Below are 18,926 nucleotides of genomic sequence, written 5' to 3'. Positions count from 1 at the left end.
CTGTCTGGGCATTCCGTTATTTTCCGTTATAACCATGTTATAACGGAAAGCCATAACGGAATCCCTAACGCTAGTGTGAACCCACCCTTATATTTATATTTTCATAGATTTGACGCACAGACCTTTATGCAAAGAGACAAATGTGAAAACAAACTTTCAATTGTCCCCTGTTGATAAATGAGAGTGTTAAATACAGTACGTACGTTTTCAATAGTAAATCTGCCCCACTGAGCACATTTATAAAATGCCATATTTTTTTGACAATGTTCCATTTACAAAACTGAAATTGCTCAGTGTGTGTCAAATTCATAAACTCAATGCATGAATGAGTATAAAATATGATAGATTTTTGACACAATTATTAAAGCAATTTTTTAACGTGTAGTTCCCCAGGTTAAGGGCCCATTCACACAACCTATTTTTCTGCCTGCCTTTTTTTGATGATCGGATTTGGACCCATTAATTTGCAATTGGGTCGTTAAAGATGCAGACAGTACACCGTGTCCCGCAGCCCCACAAAATAGATAGAACATGTCCTATTCTTGTTCATTTTTGCGGGCAAGAATGGGCATTTTTATCATAGGAAAGGACGTTCCGATCCGCAAAATGCAGAACACTCCTTTTTTTTTGCAGATCTGCGGATGGACCCTAAAATATATATAAGCCAATAATAATAAATATGTCTATATTTCTAGATGCAATATAAATGTATCCATTAAGTGGGCTTTATCTTCTACTTCAAGTGTTTTCCATAAAACCCTAGATGTGCATTGTTAACCCCAATCAAAGTCCTGGAGATCAGTGCTCAGAGATATCATTTGTTGCAGAATATATTTGAATGTTAGAGTACATGTTACATGTTGCCTTGCTGGGGATAGACTATGTAGACTTACCCAGGGCTAAGTGGATTGACAGAAGAGGGCTTTTTATAAGTAGCCATCTCCTGCAAACCCCTTCATTCCATTCCTGGTGGTCTTGTAGAAGAGATCAAGTAATTCTCAATAACTAGATTCAGCTTGGGGTGAATATTGGTGAGTAAGTTATAATGGAGACTTATAGTCAAACGATGCTCCATGGGAAAAAAGTATGCAAACCAAGAGATTCCTCCAAAAGGAATAGCAACCCATCTATGGATTTTTTGATATCTGTTTTGGAGTATGTGTCCCTCATCAGTTCAGTACCCCCTTCAGCTGATTGTAAGGCATTTTATCCAGAGACCAAGTACCCTGCTTTGTATTGATGAGGCAAAAAAATAGAATCCGCAATCAGATGAGTCCGTCTTCCTTTTGAAGAAGTTTCTGGTTGGGTTGGCATGAGATTATTTGAATTGTTAGGTTCAATGTATGGCATTATTCAAGGTTGCTGTCTTTTTTTTCTTCTTTAAAGCGACCCTCCAGTCCAACAAAAATTTGAGTATACCTGGGAAATGCATGGTCAACATATCTGGTGCTCTCTCTAGGATTGATGGCCTATTGCAGAGTTCTGGTCCCTTAACTCTTTCTCAAAATGGCTGCCGTTAATGGAAAGTCTAAGGCTACTTTCACACTAGCGTTTTTTGCGGATCCGTCATGGATCTGAAAAAAACGCTTCCATTACAATAATACAACCGCATGCATCCGTCATGAACGGATCTGGTATTATTATGTCTTCTATAGCCATGACGGATCCGTCTTGAACTCCATTGAAAGTCAATGGAGGACGGATCAGTTTTCTATTGTGCCAAATTGTGTCAGAGAAAACGCATCCGTCCCCATTGACTTACATTGTGTGCCAGGACGGATCCGTTTGGCTCAGTTTCGTCAAGCAGAGCGAATGGATCATCATCTGATCGAGGCAAACTGAGGCATCCTGAGCGGATCCTTTTCCATTCAGAATGCTCTTTTGAGAGCCCTGAACGGATTTCACAAATGGAAAGCGAAAACGCGAGTGTGAAAGTAGCCTAGATGTGTTTCCACCTCCATTGCCAGCAGAGGAAGAGGCAGATGGGATGGTCACAGCACCAATGTCATTGGCAATCCAGGGGGAATTTTAGGGATGCGGTCTTAGACTTTCTGAGTGCACCTTCATAAGAAGAAGGAGTTGAAGGAAAAGTCTGCAACAGAGGCATAATAATCACGGTAAGCACCAGTTATGCTGACAATACATTTCCCATGATTAGTCAAATTTTAGTCTTGTACTAAAGGGATGCCTTAAGTTACAAGTATAAAACTGAACATGGTAATGCTCTGATACTTTGCCATGAGTCAAAGAGAAGGGGCAAATTTTATCAGCAATCAACTAGCTTAATTAGGGCTCTTTCACACTTGCGTTCTTTTCTTCCGGCATAGAGTTCCGTCGTCGGGGCTCTATGCCGGAAGAATCCTGATCAGTATTATCCCCATGCATTCTAAATGGAGAGAAATCTGTTCAGGATGCATCAGGATGTCTTCAGTTCCGGAACGGAACGTTTTTTGGCCGGAGAAAATACCGCAGCATGCTGCGATTTTTGCTCCGGTCAAAAATCCTGAACACTTGCCGCAAGGCCGGATCCGGAATTAATGCCCATTGAAAGGCATTAATACGGATCCGGCCTTAAGCTAAACGTCGTTTCGGCGCATTACCGGATCCGACGTTTAGCTTTTTCTGAATGGTTACCATGGCTGCCAGGACGCTAAAGTCCTGTTTGCCATGGTAAAGTGTAGTGGGGAGCGGGGGAGCAGTATACTTACCGTCCGTGCGGCTCCCGGGGTGCTTCAGAGTGACGTCAGGGCGCCCCACGCGCATGGATGACGTGATCGGATGGATCACGTCATCCATGCGCATGGGGCGCCCTGACGTCATTCTGGAGCGCCCCGGGAGCCGCACGGACGGTAAGTATACTGCTCCCCCGCTCCCCACTACACTTTACCATGGCAAACAGGACTTTAGCGTCCTGGCAGCCATGGTAACCATTCAGAAAAAGCTAAACGTCGGACCCGCTCCCCACTACTACTATGGCAACCAGGACTTTAATAGCGTCCTGGGTGCCATAGTAACACTGAACGCATTTTGAAGACGGATCCGTCTTCAAATGCTTTCAGTTCACTTGCGGTGTTACGGATCCGGCAGGCACTTCCGGCGAATGGAGTACACGACGGATCCGGACAACGCAAGTGTGAAAGAGGCCTTACCTATTATGATTTCTTTATCCAGTGTCAATATAGGATGGTAAATTTCAAGATGTTTGTTACATATAGTTTGCTTAGCGGTAACACTGCTAATCCTTTCTTTCTGCATATCCATAAAATATGTGTTTCTACAGTAGCTACACGGTGAGGCTTTACCATCAGACACACATGGTTAGACCCATCAATGTGACCTGCGCTATAGCATTTGTTGTTTAATACCACAACTGCTCTTCACCTTCCTACCTTGAACACATGAGACAGCAGCTCTCGTGTAGTTAGAGCGTTACCCATTTAGCCCTAATTAGTTCCTTGCAATGCACTGAAATAGAAAGAAAATAAAACATTTCTGCCTGTTTTATAATTTAAGGTTCAGAACAGGATATCATTTTAGAAATGCTTGCACATAACAGGGGGAGCTTTTACAGTGGTGTTTAAAGGGAATGTGGCATCAGAAAGTGACCTATTGTTTAAATCTTATTGTATGTTAAAGATATTTTTTAGAATTTTTTGGGATTTATTTTCTTACAATATTTTAGAAGTTTTTTTTTTATGTCACTATATTTTGAAGAATTGTGTATAATCCTGCATTTTTTTTTATGCTGGCCATTGGGCCTAATAATAGGTCATGATTTCCTGTTCTGTAGCTATTATCATTATCACCACAGGCAGAATTACAATGACAAGTAACATCTCTATATAGATGACACAATATTCACCATTCACGATAGGTGATATCACAGCTTATTAGCTCCCTCCTGACCTCTACACAGGTCACGGAGCATGCCTACAAAACTCTCCCACAGAAGTCAATGAGGTCCTCTCCTGACCATTGTGTCTATGGCCCATCTGAAATCAAATGCAGTCACCGGTAGCAGGCAGTTCCGAGAACAGCCCGATGAAGGCCCCCGGCGGCTGTTCTCGGAACTGCCTGCTCCCGGTGACTGCATTTGATTTCAGACCGGCTCCCGACACAGGCACAGGTAAGGGCTCACCTGTGCATCTCCGGACGGGTGAGTCTACCTTACTAAAGATGGCAGCCCGCATGTGTTCGCTGGCGAACACTGCGAACTGACCATCACTGGTGAGGGGTGAAATGTGGGAAGGTGGATATGTTAATTAGTATCACTCTAGATTTATCACTGAAAAAGTTGCAGTGGGGGGGGGGGGGGGCTGTGTAAAAAAAAACTGTAGTGGCTTTTCTAGATAAAAGTCTTAGATTTAAAGATGGTGTAAAGTAGTCCAATGCAGGCTCAAGCAAAACTGACTTCTGAAATCATCATCATCATCATAAATTGCCCCTATAGAGTGAAATGATGCAGTGTTGGACACCTGCAGTCACCATTGTGGGGTAGCTTAAAGGGAACCTGTCACCGGGATTTTGGGTATATAGCTGAGAACATTGGTTTGCTCGATGGCCGCTAGCACATCCGCAATATCCAGTCCCCATAGCTCTGTGTGCTTTATTGTGTAAAAAAAAAAAAGATTTGATACATATGCAAATTAACCTGAGATGAGTCCTGTCCCTGACTCATCTCAGGGACAGGACTGATCTCAGGGACAGGACTCATCTCAGGTTAATTTGCATATGTATCAAATCAGTTTTTTACACAATAAAAGCACACAGAGCTATGGGGACTGAGTATTGTGGATGTGCTAGCAACCCATGTCCTCTACTCTATACACAAAATCCCGGAGACAGGTTCCCTTTAAAGGACTTGTCTGGATTTGAAACAAATTTTTGTTAAAAATACACCCACACACCCTACCGAACTTTTGGAAGGAATCATACTTACCGGCTCCCCGCTTCTTGGTGGTTCCAACTCTTCAGTCCTCCACTGCATTCTCCGCTCTTGTAACCTTCTGGAATGGATAGGGTGGGGGGGGGGCACGTGCTGCTGAAGCCAATGACTGACCTCTGCGTGTTCCTAAGTGAAATGAAACCCAGTGACGTGCCACTTGGAGGACACATCACCACTGTAGCCAGTCATTTGCTGCTGCCAATGTCGAACTGGAATTCCTTGGGGCCCAACCCCTATATTATCAATAATGTCTAATAGGTTTTGAATGAAAGAAATAGACCCAGGTGATTAACTTCAAAGGCAGCTCCAAATGGGATTTTTTCCCCGAATCTTTTGGGCCTACTATGGCTTTAGAGACTGGGCCCACCGAAGGATCCATTGATACTCTGGTGGGCCTACCCAAGCCTGGCTGCAGATGCAGACATGACTACCATCTGTTCTAGAAGTTTACAAGAGGGGATAGGAGCGCAGCTAACACAGTGGTGGACTGAAAAATCTGGAACCAAGATGCAGGGACCAGGTAAGGCTAGTTTCACACTACCGATAGGGAACAGCCTGCCAGATCTCTCTGCATTGCGGCATTGACAGAAGCTTGAACGTCTCCATCTGGACACATTAACTATAATGGGGACTGTCAAAGATCTGGCCAAAACCCAGAAAATACACTGCTCAAAAAAATAAAGGGAACACAAAAATAACACATCCTAGATCTGAGGGTAATTAAATATTCTTCTGAAATACTTTGCTCTTTACATAGTTGAATGTGCTGACAACAAAATCACACAAAAAAAAAATGGAAATCAAATTTTTTAACCCATGGAGGTCTGGATTTGGAGTCACACTCAAAATTAAAGTGGAAAAACACACTACAGGCTGATCCAACTTTGATGTAATGTCCTTAAAACAAGTCAAAATGAGGCTCAGTAGTGTGTGTGGCCTCCACGTGCCTGTATGACCTCCCAACAACGCCTGTGCATGCTCCTGATGAGGTGCCGGACAGTCTCCTGAGGGATTTCCTCCCAGACCTGGACTAAAGCATCTGCCAACTCCTGGACAGTCTGTGGTGCAATGTGACGTTGGTGGATAGAGCGAGACATGATGTCCCAGATGTGCTCAATTGAATTCAGGTCTGGGGAACGGGCGGGCCAGTCCATAGCATCAATGCCTTCGTCTTGCAGGAACTGCTGACACACTCCAGCCACATGAGGTCTAGCATTGTCTTGCATTAGGAGGAACCCAGGGCCAACCGCACCAGCATATCGTCTCACAAGGGGTCTGAGGATCTCATCTCGGTACCTAATGGAAGTCAGGCTACCTCTGGCGAGCACATAGAGGGCTGTGCGGCCCTCCAAAGAAATGCCACCCCACACCATTACTGACCCAATGCCAAACCGGTCATGCTGGAGGATGTTGCAGGCAGCAGAACGTTCTCCACGGCGTCTCCAGACTCTGTCACGTCTGTCACATGTGCTCAGTGTGAACCTGCTTTCATCTGTGAAGAGCACAGGGCGCCAGTGGCGAATTTGCCAATCTTGGTGTTCTCTGGCAAATGCCAAACGTCCTGCACGGTGTTGGGCTGTAAGCACAACCCCCACCTGTGGACGTCGGGCCCTCATATCACCCTCATGGAGTCTGTTTCTGACCGTTTGAGCAGACACATGCACATTTGTGGCCTGCTGGAGGTCATTTTGCAGGGCTCTGTCAGTGCTCCTCCTGTTCCTCCTTGCACAAAGGCGGAGGTAGCGGTCCTGCTGCTGGGTTTTTGCCCTCCTACGGCCTCCTCCACGTCTCCTGATGTACTGGCCTGTCTCCATGCTCTGGACACTACGCCGACAGACACAGCAAACCTTCTTGCCACAGCTCGCATTGATGTGCCATCCTGGATAAGCTGCACTACCTGAGCCACTTGTGTGGGTTGTAGACTCCGTCTCATGCTACCACTAGAGTGAAAGCACCGCCAGCATTCAAAAGGGACCAAAACATCAGCCAGGAAGCATAGGAACTGAGAAGTGGTCTGTGGTCACCACCTGCAGAACCACTCCTTTATTGGGGGTGTCTTGCTAATTGCCTATAATTTCCACCTGTTGTCTATCCCATTTGCACAACAGCATGTGAAATTGATTGTCACTCAGTGTTGCTTCCTAAGTAGACAGTTTGATTTCACAGAAGTGCGATTGACTTGGAGTTACATTGTGTTGTTTAAGTGTTCCCTTTATTTTTTGGAGCAGTGTATATACCCGGATCCCTAGCACTAGTGTGAAATTAGTGTGCTTCCCTCCACAGATCAGGCAGGGTGAGGGGTGTGAACAAAAAGTGTTTAACAGGTGGACACTCTTTTTAAGAGATTACTGAATACAACTCAAACATTGAAATTTGCTTCCTCAAGTTGTATTCTCCAGCCAGAATTTTCACATTTAGGGGACAGAGGATTTGAAACTATAAAGATATGTAACAGTAATAGGCAGCTCAGATGGTGGGCCATACAATAATAAGGTTATAAAAGGTGGAGAGTCACTTTTAAAAGCCTTCGCCTGCCCAAAACCAAAACATCTAAACATTTTTTTTTTTATTATTTCTCATTCTCTTAATCCACTATTCAGCTGACTGTGGCGGGCTCATAAGAAATATCACTACCGGACGTCTGGTGTCACCCAACTTCCCAGGAAACTACAGCAATAACCTGACCTGCCACTGGGTCCTAGAGGCTCCTTTAGCACAACGCCTCCACCTGCATTTCGAGAAAGTCTCCCTGGCTGAGGATGATGACAGGTAAACTTATAGAAACTGCACGCACTAGTCCAAAAATGTTATTTTTTATCTTAAACTGAGAAATATCACAATCATATTACTAACCACAAAAATTGTATATTAAAAACAAATTTATGTTAAAATACAGTAATGGATCCGGGGAATATACTGCCATGTGTTTCATACATAGATAGATGTGCTCTTCCTTACCTATTCTCTTGGCTCAATACAGTCCTGATCAAAAGTTTAAGACCACTTGAAAAATGGCAAAAAATCATATTTTACATTATTTGATCTTAACAAGGTTCCAAGTAGAGCTTCAACATGCAACAAGAAGAAATGAGTGAGACAAAACATTTTTTGAGCATTCAATTAATTGAAAATAACGATTAAACTGAAACAGGCTGCTTTTCAGCTGATCCAAATTTTAGGACCACATGCCTTTAAAAGGCCAAATCTGTGCAAAGATGTGGATTCATTGTCATTTTCTGTCAGGTAGTCACACGTTGTGATGGCAAAGGCAAAAAAACTCTCCCTTTTTGAACGTGGTCGGGTTGTTGAACTGCATAAGCAGGGTCTCTCACAGCGCGCCATCGCTGCTGAGGTGGGACGCAGTAAGACAGTCATTTGAAATTTCTTAAATGATCCTGAGGGTTATGGAACAAAAAAGTCAAGTGGAAGACCCCAAAAAATTTCATCAGCACTGACCGGAGGATCCAATTGGCTGTCCGTCAAGACACTGGACGATCCTGGACCCAAATTAAGGCCCTTACTGGTGCTGACTGCAGCCCCATAACCATCAGATGGCATCTGAGATTGAAGGGCTTCAAAAACAGAAAAAAAAGTCTTCAAAGACCTCGTCTCCTTGAACGCCACAGAACTGCTCGTTTGGACTTTGCAAGAGAGCACCAAACATGGGACATTCAAAGGTGGAAGAAAATTTAACCTAGATGGTCCTGATGGTTTCCAATGTTACTGGCATGACAAGCAGATCCCACCTGAGAACCTGAGATGTTTTCTACGCTCCACAGTGGAGGGGGCGCCATAATGGTCTGGGGTGCTTTTTCCTTCAGTGGAACAATGGAGCTTCAGGAAGTGCAGGAGCGTCAAACGGCCGCTGGCTATGTCCAGATGTTGCAGAGAGCATTCCTCATGACTGAGGGCCCTCGTCTGTGTGGTAATGACTGGGTTTTTCAACAGGACAACGCTACAGTACACAATGCCCGCAGGACAAGGGACTTCTTCCAGGAGAATAACATCACTCTTTTGGCCCATCCTGCATGTTCCCCTGATCTAAATCCAACTGAGAACCTTTGGGGATGGATGGCAAGGGAAGTTTACAAAAATGGACAACAGTTCCAGACAGTAGATGGCCTTCGTGTGGCCGTCTTCAACACTTCGAGAAATGTTCCCACTCACCTCATGGAAACGCTTGCATCAAGCATGCCGAAACAAATTTTTGAAGTGATATACAATAACGGCGGAGCTACTCATTACTGAGTTCATGTTTGGAAGTTGGATTTCTGTTTTGGGGGGTTTAGTTTTTTTTTTTTGGAGGTGTGGTCCTAAACTTTTGATCAGCTGAAAAACAGCCTGTTTCAGTTTATTGATTGTTTTCATTAAATTGAATGCTCAAAAAATGTTTTGCCTCACTCCCATTTCTTCTTGTTGCATGTTGAAGCTCTACTTGGAACCTTGTTAAGATAGCCATGAATTTAGCCATGCTAAATATGATTTTTTTGCCATTTTTCAAGTGGTCTTAAACTTTTGATCAGAACTGTACCTTCCAAGATTTTGCGACACTCATGAGATCTCCATGATGTGTGTCGGTGTGTAGCCACCCAGTGGTTATGTTGTGAGTTGCAGTCTGTCAAGTGTTGTGCTAGCATGCCGAAATATTGTATTGAACTTGTTTCCGGAGAAATTGGAGTCTTGAAAGGGGTTCTCTGTTTTCATAATGAATTTCCTTATCTACCCAGAGTACCCCAAACGCTGCATAGTTTTGTCAATATACTATTTTTCATGCCAGCACTTTCCTCCCCTTGTTCTCAGCATCACTGTATCCTGGCAGGATGTTTACAAGCAGAATTTCCTGTTCCTCATCTGCTTCCTGCTTGGTTTTTGAAAAAAATATATCTCATGGCTTGCTCAGCATGCCACGATGTTCTCTCTGCAATAGCCAAGCCCCCTACACCATGGTTGCTAGGCAGAGCATTCCTTGTAAAACATTACAGAGCTGAAATTAGAAACCCAAGCAGGAAGCTGATGGAAACAGGAACATCTGCATGTAAACACATCTGGCCAGGATGCAGTGATGTTGAGCAAAGGGGAAGGAAATTGCTGACATGAAAACAGGTATGTGGGGCAAAAATAGTCAATGTTTGGGGTACTCTGGGCAAATCATTATGAAACTGGAGGACCCCTTTAACTAAATTCAAGAAAAGGTAAGTGTATTTTAAAAGCTATGGACACCTTCTGAGGCATTTTTATTTTATTTTATTCTACTTATTCTGGGCCACTTTCCCAGTATAATGGTGTAACATGTATATTTTCATAGCAGTAAGGTTCTGTATTTACATTGAAGCTCTTCATCTGATGGCTCATGTGAATCTCTTTTCTGTGATCTCCTGAAGCTCATAAACACTTATTTAAGCTACATTCCTATCAGTGTGGCAAGAACTGGAATCTGGAATGAGTATTTATGAGCTGCCAAGAGTTCAAAGAATAGGGCTGCAGACTGAGCAGGCAGTTCTGCTGGATGAAGGGACTGAAGGTAAACAGAAAATGACAGTCTGCAGATACACTCTTAATTAACCCATGACATTTTTCACAAAGATCAATTGAAAAAAATTATTTTAGCCCAAAATGAGTGGAATACAATAACAGTCTAATAATAATAATAATACCCATAGCCTTTAATCCCTTACCGCCCAGCGCCGTACATGTACGGCGCAACTGGACGTGACTTAATGCCAGCTCCTGCACCCACCTGATCCGCGGCAGGGGTACGGCAGTCACTGATAGCTGTACCCCTGTTGTATGCTCTGGCATCGGTGAAATCACCGATGCCAGTGCATTAACCCCTGCACGGCCGCGGTCAGCACTGACCGCGGCACGTGCAATGTCTGTGCAGGGAGGAAGCAGCCATTGGGTCCCCGCGCTGCTGTGACAGGGACCCGTTGGCAGTCCGATGCCTTCCTCAGGCATCGTGGCTGCCTTCCGGGAGAGCCTGTAAGATCCAGCCCCCTGGATCTTACAGGCAAGCAGGCTGTAAGTGTATTACAGTTTGTAATACACTTACAGCCAATGCATCACAATACAGAAGTATTGTGATGCATTGTAAAGGGGATCAGACCCCCAAAAGTTGAATAAAAAAATAAAGTGAAAAAAAAAGTGAAAAAGTAAAGTAAAAAAATAAATATTAAAGTTTCAAGTAAAAAAAAGCGTATTTTTCCCCCAATTTTTTTTAAAAAAAGTAGACATATTAGGTATCGCCGTGTCCCTATCGACAGGCTCTATAAAAATATCACATGACTTAACCCCTCAGGTGAACACTGTCAAAAAAAAATAAAAAAATGTGCAACACTAAGCGATCAAAAAGGCATATGCCCCCCCCCCCCCAAAATAGTACCAATCTAACCGTCACCTCATCCCGCAAGAAATGAGCCCCTACCTAAGACAATCGCCCAAAAAATAAAAAAAACTATGGCTCTCAGACTACGGAGACACTAAAACATGATTGTTTTGTTTCAAAAATTCTTTTATTGTGTAAAATGTAAAAAAACTTAAAAAAGTAGACATATTAGGTATCGACGCATTGCTAACAACCTGATCTATAAAAATACCACAAGACCTAACCCCTCGAGTGAACACTGTAAAAATAAAAATAAAAAAATGTCAAAAAAGCTATTTTGTGTCACCATACATCACAAAAACTTTAATAGAAAGCAATCAAAAAGTCATATGCACCCCAAAATAGTGCCAATCAAACAGTCATCTCATCCTATAAAAATGATACCCTACCTAAGACAATCGCCCAAAAACTGAAAAAACTATGGCTCTCAGACTAAAACATGATTTTATTTGTTTCATTGTGTAAAACTTACCTAAATAAAAAAAAGTATACATATTAGGTATTGCCATGTCCGTAACATCCACCACTATAAAAATATCACATGACCTAACCCCTCAGGTGAACACCGTAAAAAATAAAATAAAAACGGTGTAAAAAAAGCAATTTTTTGTCACCTTACATGACAAAAAGCGTAATAGCAAGTGATCAAAAAGTCATACGCACCCCAAAATAGTGCCAATCAAACCATCACCTCATCCAGCAAAAAAATTAGACCCTACCTAAGACAATCGTCCAAAAAATAAAAATAAACTAGGGCTCAGAATATGGAGACACTGAAACATGATTTTATATTAGGTATCACTGCGTCCGTAACAACCTGCTCTATAAAAATGAAGTAAATATTGTGCCAAAACAGCTATTTTTTGTTATCTTGCCTCACAAAAAGTGTAATATAGAGCAACCAAAAATCATATGTACCCTAAAATAGTACCAACAAAACTGCCACCTTATCCCGTAGTTTCCAAAATTGGGTGCATCAGGGCGGTCTTCAAATGTGACATGGCGGCTTAAAATTATCCCTGTGAAATCTGCCTCCAAAACCATATGGAGTTCCTTTCCTTCTGAGCCCTGCAGTGTGCCCGTACAGCAGTTATGACGACATATGGGGTGTTTCTATAAACTACATAATCAGGGCAATAAATATTGAGTTTTCTTTGGATGTTAACCCTTGCTTTCTTAGTGGGAAAAAAATGTATTAAAATGGAAAATCTGCCAAAAAAGTAAAATTCAGAAATTTTATCTCCATTTTCCATTAATTCTTGTGGAACACCTAAAGGGTTAACAAAGTTTGTAAAATCAGTTTTTAATACCTTGAGGGTGTAGTTTCTAAAAATCGGGTCACTTTTTTGGAGTTATTACTCTAGGGGTGCATCAGGGGTTCTTCAAATGTGACATGGCAGCTTAAAATTATCCCAGTGAAATCTGCTTTCCAAAAACCATATGGCGTTCCTTTTCTTCTGCGCAATGCCATGTGCCCGTACAGCAGTTTACAACCACATATGGGGCGTTTCTGTAAACTACAGAATCAGGGCAATAAATATTGAGTTTTGTTTGGCTGTTAACCCTTGCTCTGTTAGTGGAATTTTTTTTTATTAAAATGGAAAATCTGCCCAAAAAAGGAAATTCTGAAATTTCATCTCTATTTTCCATTAATTTCTGTGGAACACCTAAAGGGTTAACAAAGTTTGTAAAATCAGTTTTGAATACCTTGAGGGGTGTAATTTCTAAAATGGGGTCATTTTCAGGTGGTTTCTATTATGTAAACCTCACAAAGTGACTTCAGACCTGAACTGGTCCTCAAAAAGTGGGTTTTGGAAATCTTCTGAAAAATTTCAAGATTTGCTTCTAAACTTCTAAGCCGTCTAACATCCCCAAAAAATAAAATGTCATTCACAAAATGATCCAAACATGAAGTAGACATATTGGGAATGTAAAGTAGTAACTATTTTTGGAGTTATTACTATCTATCATAAAAGTAGAGAAATTGAAATTTGAAAATTTGCTAATTTTTCTAACTTTTTGGTAAATTTGGTATTTTTTGTAAATAAAAATGTCTTTTTTTACTAAATTTTACCACTGTCATGAAGTACAATATGTGACGAGAAAACAATCTCAGAATGGCCTGGATAAGTAAAAGTGTTTTAAAGTTAGTACCACATAAATGGGGTACAATTACATACCAGTACACAGCCTTGACAGTTCAAAAACCAGCTCACAGGGGAGGCTAAATACTATTTAAAATGTAACTATTGTACAATTATATTGGATACATTATCTCAGCAATATATTCTATTTGGAACTTGTATTTGGAAATTATATCTGAAAGCAGGTGGTTACTGTAGCACACATGCTCATTAAATACAATTTCTTACATTGTAAGGAAACATTCACCCTCCGTGTATGTTCTTCTCTGTACCTCAATGCCCAACAGAAGATCAAATTGAGATTACATTCCAAGAAAACTAGACAGAAACTCGGTACAGCTGAAAATCAATATTATAAACCACAGTATGATGAGCATACTTCCCAAGAAATCTAGATTGCAGCCTACTCAAGTACTCGATCAATATTTTAAAACACTGTTTTCCTGCTTAAAATAATGTTCTAATTGGCAAAAATTAGAATCAAACGTATATATTTCTTATCCAGCGCCTGATGTTTGTTCGCTTCATGTTGCCGGCTTGAGAACACATATTGACAGTCTGATAATGTCACTTGTTTGCTCTGCAGGCTCATTATCCGAGATGGAAATACCATTGACTCCCCGCCTGTGTATGACTCTTATGAGGTGGAATATCTTCCAATTGAAGGTTTACTCAGTACAGCTCGACACCTTTTTATAGAACTAACAACGGATAGCAGCGGCAGCTCCACGGGGGTGGCACTTCGTTATCAAGGTGATCCTATTTGGTTTTTCTCTCCTGAGGTTTATTCCCTTAGTCTCTTTGGTTCTGCTTATAAATCACGTTTCCCAGAGAGTACTGCTACACATACAGTAAGTATGGGATTGCTGGGTAGCAGGGGATTCCAATAAACTACACTTCTTTGACCAGATACAGAGCTATGGCAATGACCTGAATCTTTGCCCCAAAAAACTAGATCAGTGCCCAGAAGAAGATAATTACGCAATAACTCATACTCCAAAGTAACAATTCATGGAACATACAGATGTGTGTTGCTGGTATCTTTGGTTTTATCAATGGTGCCATTTACATAATCTTAAACCATGTTTATGCCTTATGCATAGGACAGATCCATAGGCACTCCATGTCCCACCATATGGTGCTTAGTACAGCACTGTATAATGGAAATATTATTTTCTAAAATTACTGTATGTACGTACACTAGGTAGGTACAGTATGGACCACAGAAGTCAGCAGGTAAAATTGGGCTGTTTAATGTAGCTATATGATGTTTGTGTGCATGAGCTTATCATGCATCATGTTATAGTCTGCTATGGCAGTGGGTGTGGAACCACTGTGTCACCCAACAGATTTAACTTTGGGCTAATCCTAAGGGCATTATCCTAGCAGTCCCCTGGTATTCACCCTTTAAGCCCTATACAGGTATTTGTACTTCGTTGCAGGGGAGCCACCAGGTTGCTACCTCCTGGCGTAGTCTCTGTATGGTTGACAGCTGACCAACAGGGGTCAGAGCCACTGGTGAGGAGCACAGAGGGGTCAGGCAAAACTGTAGTCAGAGACAGACCAAGGTCAGGGCTGATGGAGTACGTTCAATATGGTAAATGGTCCAAGGTCAGGGTAGGCCAATGAAGGGTCAATACAAAGGTCAGATACAGGTCAGGTTAGAAAGCAGGGGGTCAGAATCCAGAAAACTAGCAGAACCCAGAACACGGGAAGACAAGCGAATACAGCACACCTTTTGCAGGACTCTAGCATGCCAGACAGTCTATTACTTAGGTACCCTCCCACAGGGGAAGGTGACTGAAGTACACCAAGGTAACCAGACATTGACTGGTGACAATTAGGACATGTGCACATTCCCTAAGGGCAGAGGAAGAAAGCCCTATTGGCAAGCAAACAGCACCATGCATGGACGGACAGAGCAGGCTCAGCGGCCGGACACACTGGGAAGAAGGGAACAGCAGAAGGTGGGTCCGTGCCTGTGTGTCCTGGGCAACCGAGGCAGGTGAGCAGAACCGTGGCAGCCTCGGGCCCCCACTGCAACATAGTCTCCCCTTCTGTAGAGTATGACTTCTTTATGAAATTCTTGTTTCACTAGTTACCATACATTTATATAAAAAAAAGTTATCCTGACTTATTTAGCCATTTGGATTTTGTCCCAATTGACTGTAGCCACCACACTTAATTTTATATAGAACATGGAAAGCTTCACAGTTTTATTTCTCTTCTACAGCCTATGAGCAAGGACATTGCTATGAACCTTTTGTAAAATATGGCAACTTTACAAGTAGTGATCCGACCTTCGCTGTTGGAACCATTGTGGAGTTCAGCTGTGATCCTGGATATACACTGGAGCAAGGATCCACTATCATTGAGTGCCAAGATTCTGGGGATCCCCAGTGGAATGAGACAGAACCTGCATGCAGAGGTGATAACTAACTCAACATCTAGACAATTCATTTGCTTTATGTAAAAATAGTTATTTGTAGCAATCTTAGAAGGTAAAAAAAAAAGAATATAATACATTTATCACTGGAAAGTAGTATCATAGTAGGTCTTCATGACAGAAATGAGAGGCTGATATCTTATTTTCTTTCTATCAGCTGTCTGCAGTGGGGAGATCACAGACACTGCTGGAGTGGTTCTGTCACCCAACTGGCCAGAAGCTTATGGTAAGGGGCAGGATTGCATCTGGGGTATCCATGTAGAGGAGGAGAAGAGAATCCTCTTGGACATACAAGTGTAAGTATTGCTGTGTTCTTTCAACTAATCGGTACTTTTTGTACACTTCATCTTACACTTTCTTATTTCCCACAAATTTGCAAATAGCCTTCATTAAAAATGTCCTACTTTGTAACTACAGCTTTTATCCACACTTATGTGTCTCCATGGTAACAGACTACAAACAATCCCTGTGTGGACTGATGCAGTCATACTTTCATCCCTTCCATCTATCAAGTATTTGTTGTTAAAATATCTTCAGTACGGCAGCAAGATGTAGGTTATAGAGATGAGTGAGACTACAGGATCAAACTACACAGAGTTATCGTCTGTTACCATGGAGACAAATGGGTCTGAATAGGAGTTGTAAACACAAAACAGTAAAATATCTTGATGGGAATATAGTGAGCAGTCGACCACAGTATATATAGTCTATAGTTCCAGAGGCCAAACTAAAACTGCCCCTATAGTTCTGAGATTCTGACCAAACCAAACCTCTTGATTCAGAGAGGTTATTTATTCCAAGCAGAAGTCATATCTCATCCATTCTTGCTTTACCAACTTTAAATAGAGAATGTAAAGGTCTAATGTACACCAATGTAGCACTGGTTACCTCTCTTATATATATATATATATAGATAAGTTAGCTGGATCGCTGAAGAAATCCCGCGCCTGCGCCGTCCACTTCTGTATTCGGCGCAGTGAGTGAAGGATGCGCTCCTGGTGCCGGCTTCCTCACTGTGACATAGTCGGCGCAGGTGCAGTGAGGAAGCCAGCACCAGGAGCGCATCCTTCACTCACTGCGCCTGCGCCGAATACAGAAGTGGACGGCGCAGGCGCGGGATTTCTTCAGCGATCCAGCTACCTCGGACATCACTCAAGAGGAGCGGGGCGGGCTAAACGGAGGACCTGGGCGGGATAAATGGTTAGTAGACCGAGCCTCTAGGTGCTGAATCAACGCCCTAATAGCACCTAGAGGCTCATTAGCATAATTTAAAAGTGTGGTTTTTAGGAGAACGGCAGCAGGGACAAAAGTATAAAGCACACTGTTATGTACTGCTGACATTAGCACATCGCTAAAGTCAGTCAGCTACATAACAGAATTTCTGATGATAGAAACCCTTTAAGGACTATTGTTGTGTGTGGCAGCAGCAATATATATTTTTAGCGCAACCTGTGCTAAATTGCTAAAACTTTGCAGACCCAAAATTCCTTTTAAGGACTATTGTGTGTGGCAGCAATATCTATTTTTATAAATAGCGTGCAATAGTTAGGCCGCTGCAGACAGCGACATTATCTGCGCTACATCTCCTGTGTAACGTTTCCACATCCCAAATACCTGTGACATTCCCTGTAATTTTATATTAGCCGCTGCTGACATCAGCAACATTATTTGCGGTATTACTCCTGTGTGACGTTTCCACATCCAAAAAACCTGTGACATTCCCTGTAATTGTTTATTAGCCGATGCTGACATCAGCGACATTATCTGCGGGATATCTCCTGTGTGACGTTTCCACATCCCAAATACCTTTTTTTTTGTGCATACACTTACAAATCCTACGCTACTGTACGTGTGACATACTTTCAAGCATATATAACATTTAATATGAAGAAGGCGAGCAGTAAGGGACAGGGAAGTGGCCCTGGGCGCATTGAAACTGTGCCTGCTGCCATAGCACAAGAAAAACAATCATCCACGATGCCTAGCTTCCCAGTTTACAGGGCGGTGCAAGACAACGCTCTCAAAGTCAGACCAGTGCGACCAGGTGGTCGGTTGGATTGCAGCAGATAATGATTCCAGTCGGTTAAGCACCACCCTGTCTTCCACCAAGTCCAGTCTCAGTAGCCAAGAGTTTGGTCAATACAATCCTCACCCTGATCCTCCTTCCTCCCACCATGGAGAGTCTTGTCAAACAAGTGATCCCACACTCGGATATTCCGAGGAGCTCTTTTCAGCGCCATTCCTTTATTTGGGCCTCTCGACAAGCCCGCTTGAAGAGGGACATAAGATCTTGTGCCCTGATTCCCAAACTCTTGAGCATCCACAGTCACAAGAAGATGACGGTGGGGAACGGCAATTAGTGTTTCACGATGTGGATGATGATGATGATGAGACACCGTTGCCAATAAGTCAACGGCAATTAGTGTCTCAAAAGGTTGATGATGAGGATGAGACACAGTTTTCAATAAGTGAGGTTGTTGCTAGGTCAACAAGTCAGGAGGATGAGCAGAGTGAGGAAGTGGAAGAGGAGGTGGTGGACGATGAAGTCACTGACCCAACCTGGGAAGCTGGCAAGCCGAGCGAGGGCAGCAGTACAGAGGGGGAGGCATCCGCAGCACCGCAACAGGCTGGAAGAGGCAGTGGGGTGGCAAAATGAAGAAGGCGGGCCACACCAAACCGGCCCGCAACTGTTCCCTGGAGCACACCCTTGCAGAAATCTCCCTTGCCAAGGGGTAGGTGTTCCGCAGTCTGGCGCTTTTTTGAGGAAAGTGCGGACGACAAAAGAATTGTAATTTGTAACCTGTGCCATACAAAAATGAGCAGGGGCGTGAACACTAGCAACCTCAACACCACCAGGATGATCCACCACATGGCATCAAAGCACCGTAATAGGTGAGCCAAATGCCTGGGTCCACAATCTGTGTCTCTGGGTCACACCACTGCCTCCTCTGTCCCTGTGTTTTGTGCTGGCCAATCCCCTGTCGAAGGCGCAGGCCCGGATGCCTCCCA

At 42.9% G+C, this 18,926-nt stretch overlaps 1 protein-coding gene across 1 annotated transcript in view; it reads left to right on the top strand.

The window, feature by feature from the left end:
- SEZ6 (seizure related 6 homolog) overlaps positions 1–18,926 on the top strand; it is a 606,195-nt gene that overhangs the window by 508,794 nt on the left and 78,475 nt on the right. The window contains exons 7-10 of the mRNA XM_040422120.1: positions 7,546–7,714; positions 14,058–14,224; positions 15,705–15,899; positions 16,075–16,213. Coding sequence (XP_040278054.1) covers positions 7,546–7,714; positions 14,058–14,224; positions 15,705–15,899; positions 16,075–16,213 — 670 coding nt within the window. The remainder of the gene's footprint in view (positions 1–7,545; positions 7,715–14,057; positions 14,225–15,704; positions 15,900–16,074; positions 16,214–18,926) is intronic.

Source organism: Bufo bufo, chromosome 3, assembly GCF_905171765.1.
Source record: "Bufo bufo chromosome 3, aBufBuf1.1, whole genome shotgun sequence".
NCBI classification, from domain to species: Eukaryota; Metazoa; Chordata; class Amphibia; order Anura; family Bufonidae; genus Bufo; species Bufo bufo.
This window is presented reverse-complemented; position numbering and strand designations above follow the sequence as displayed.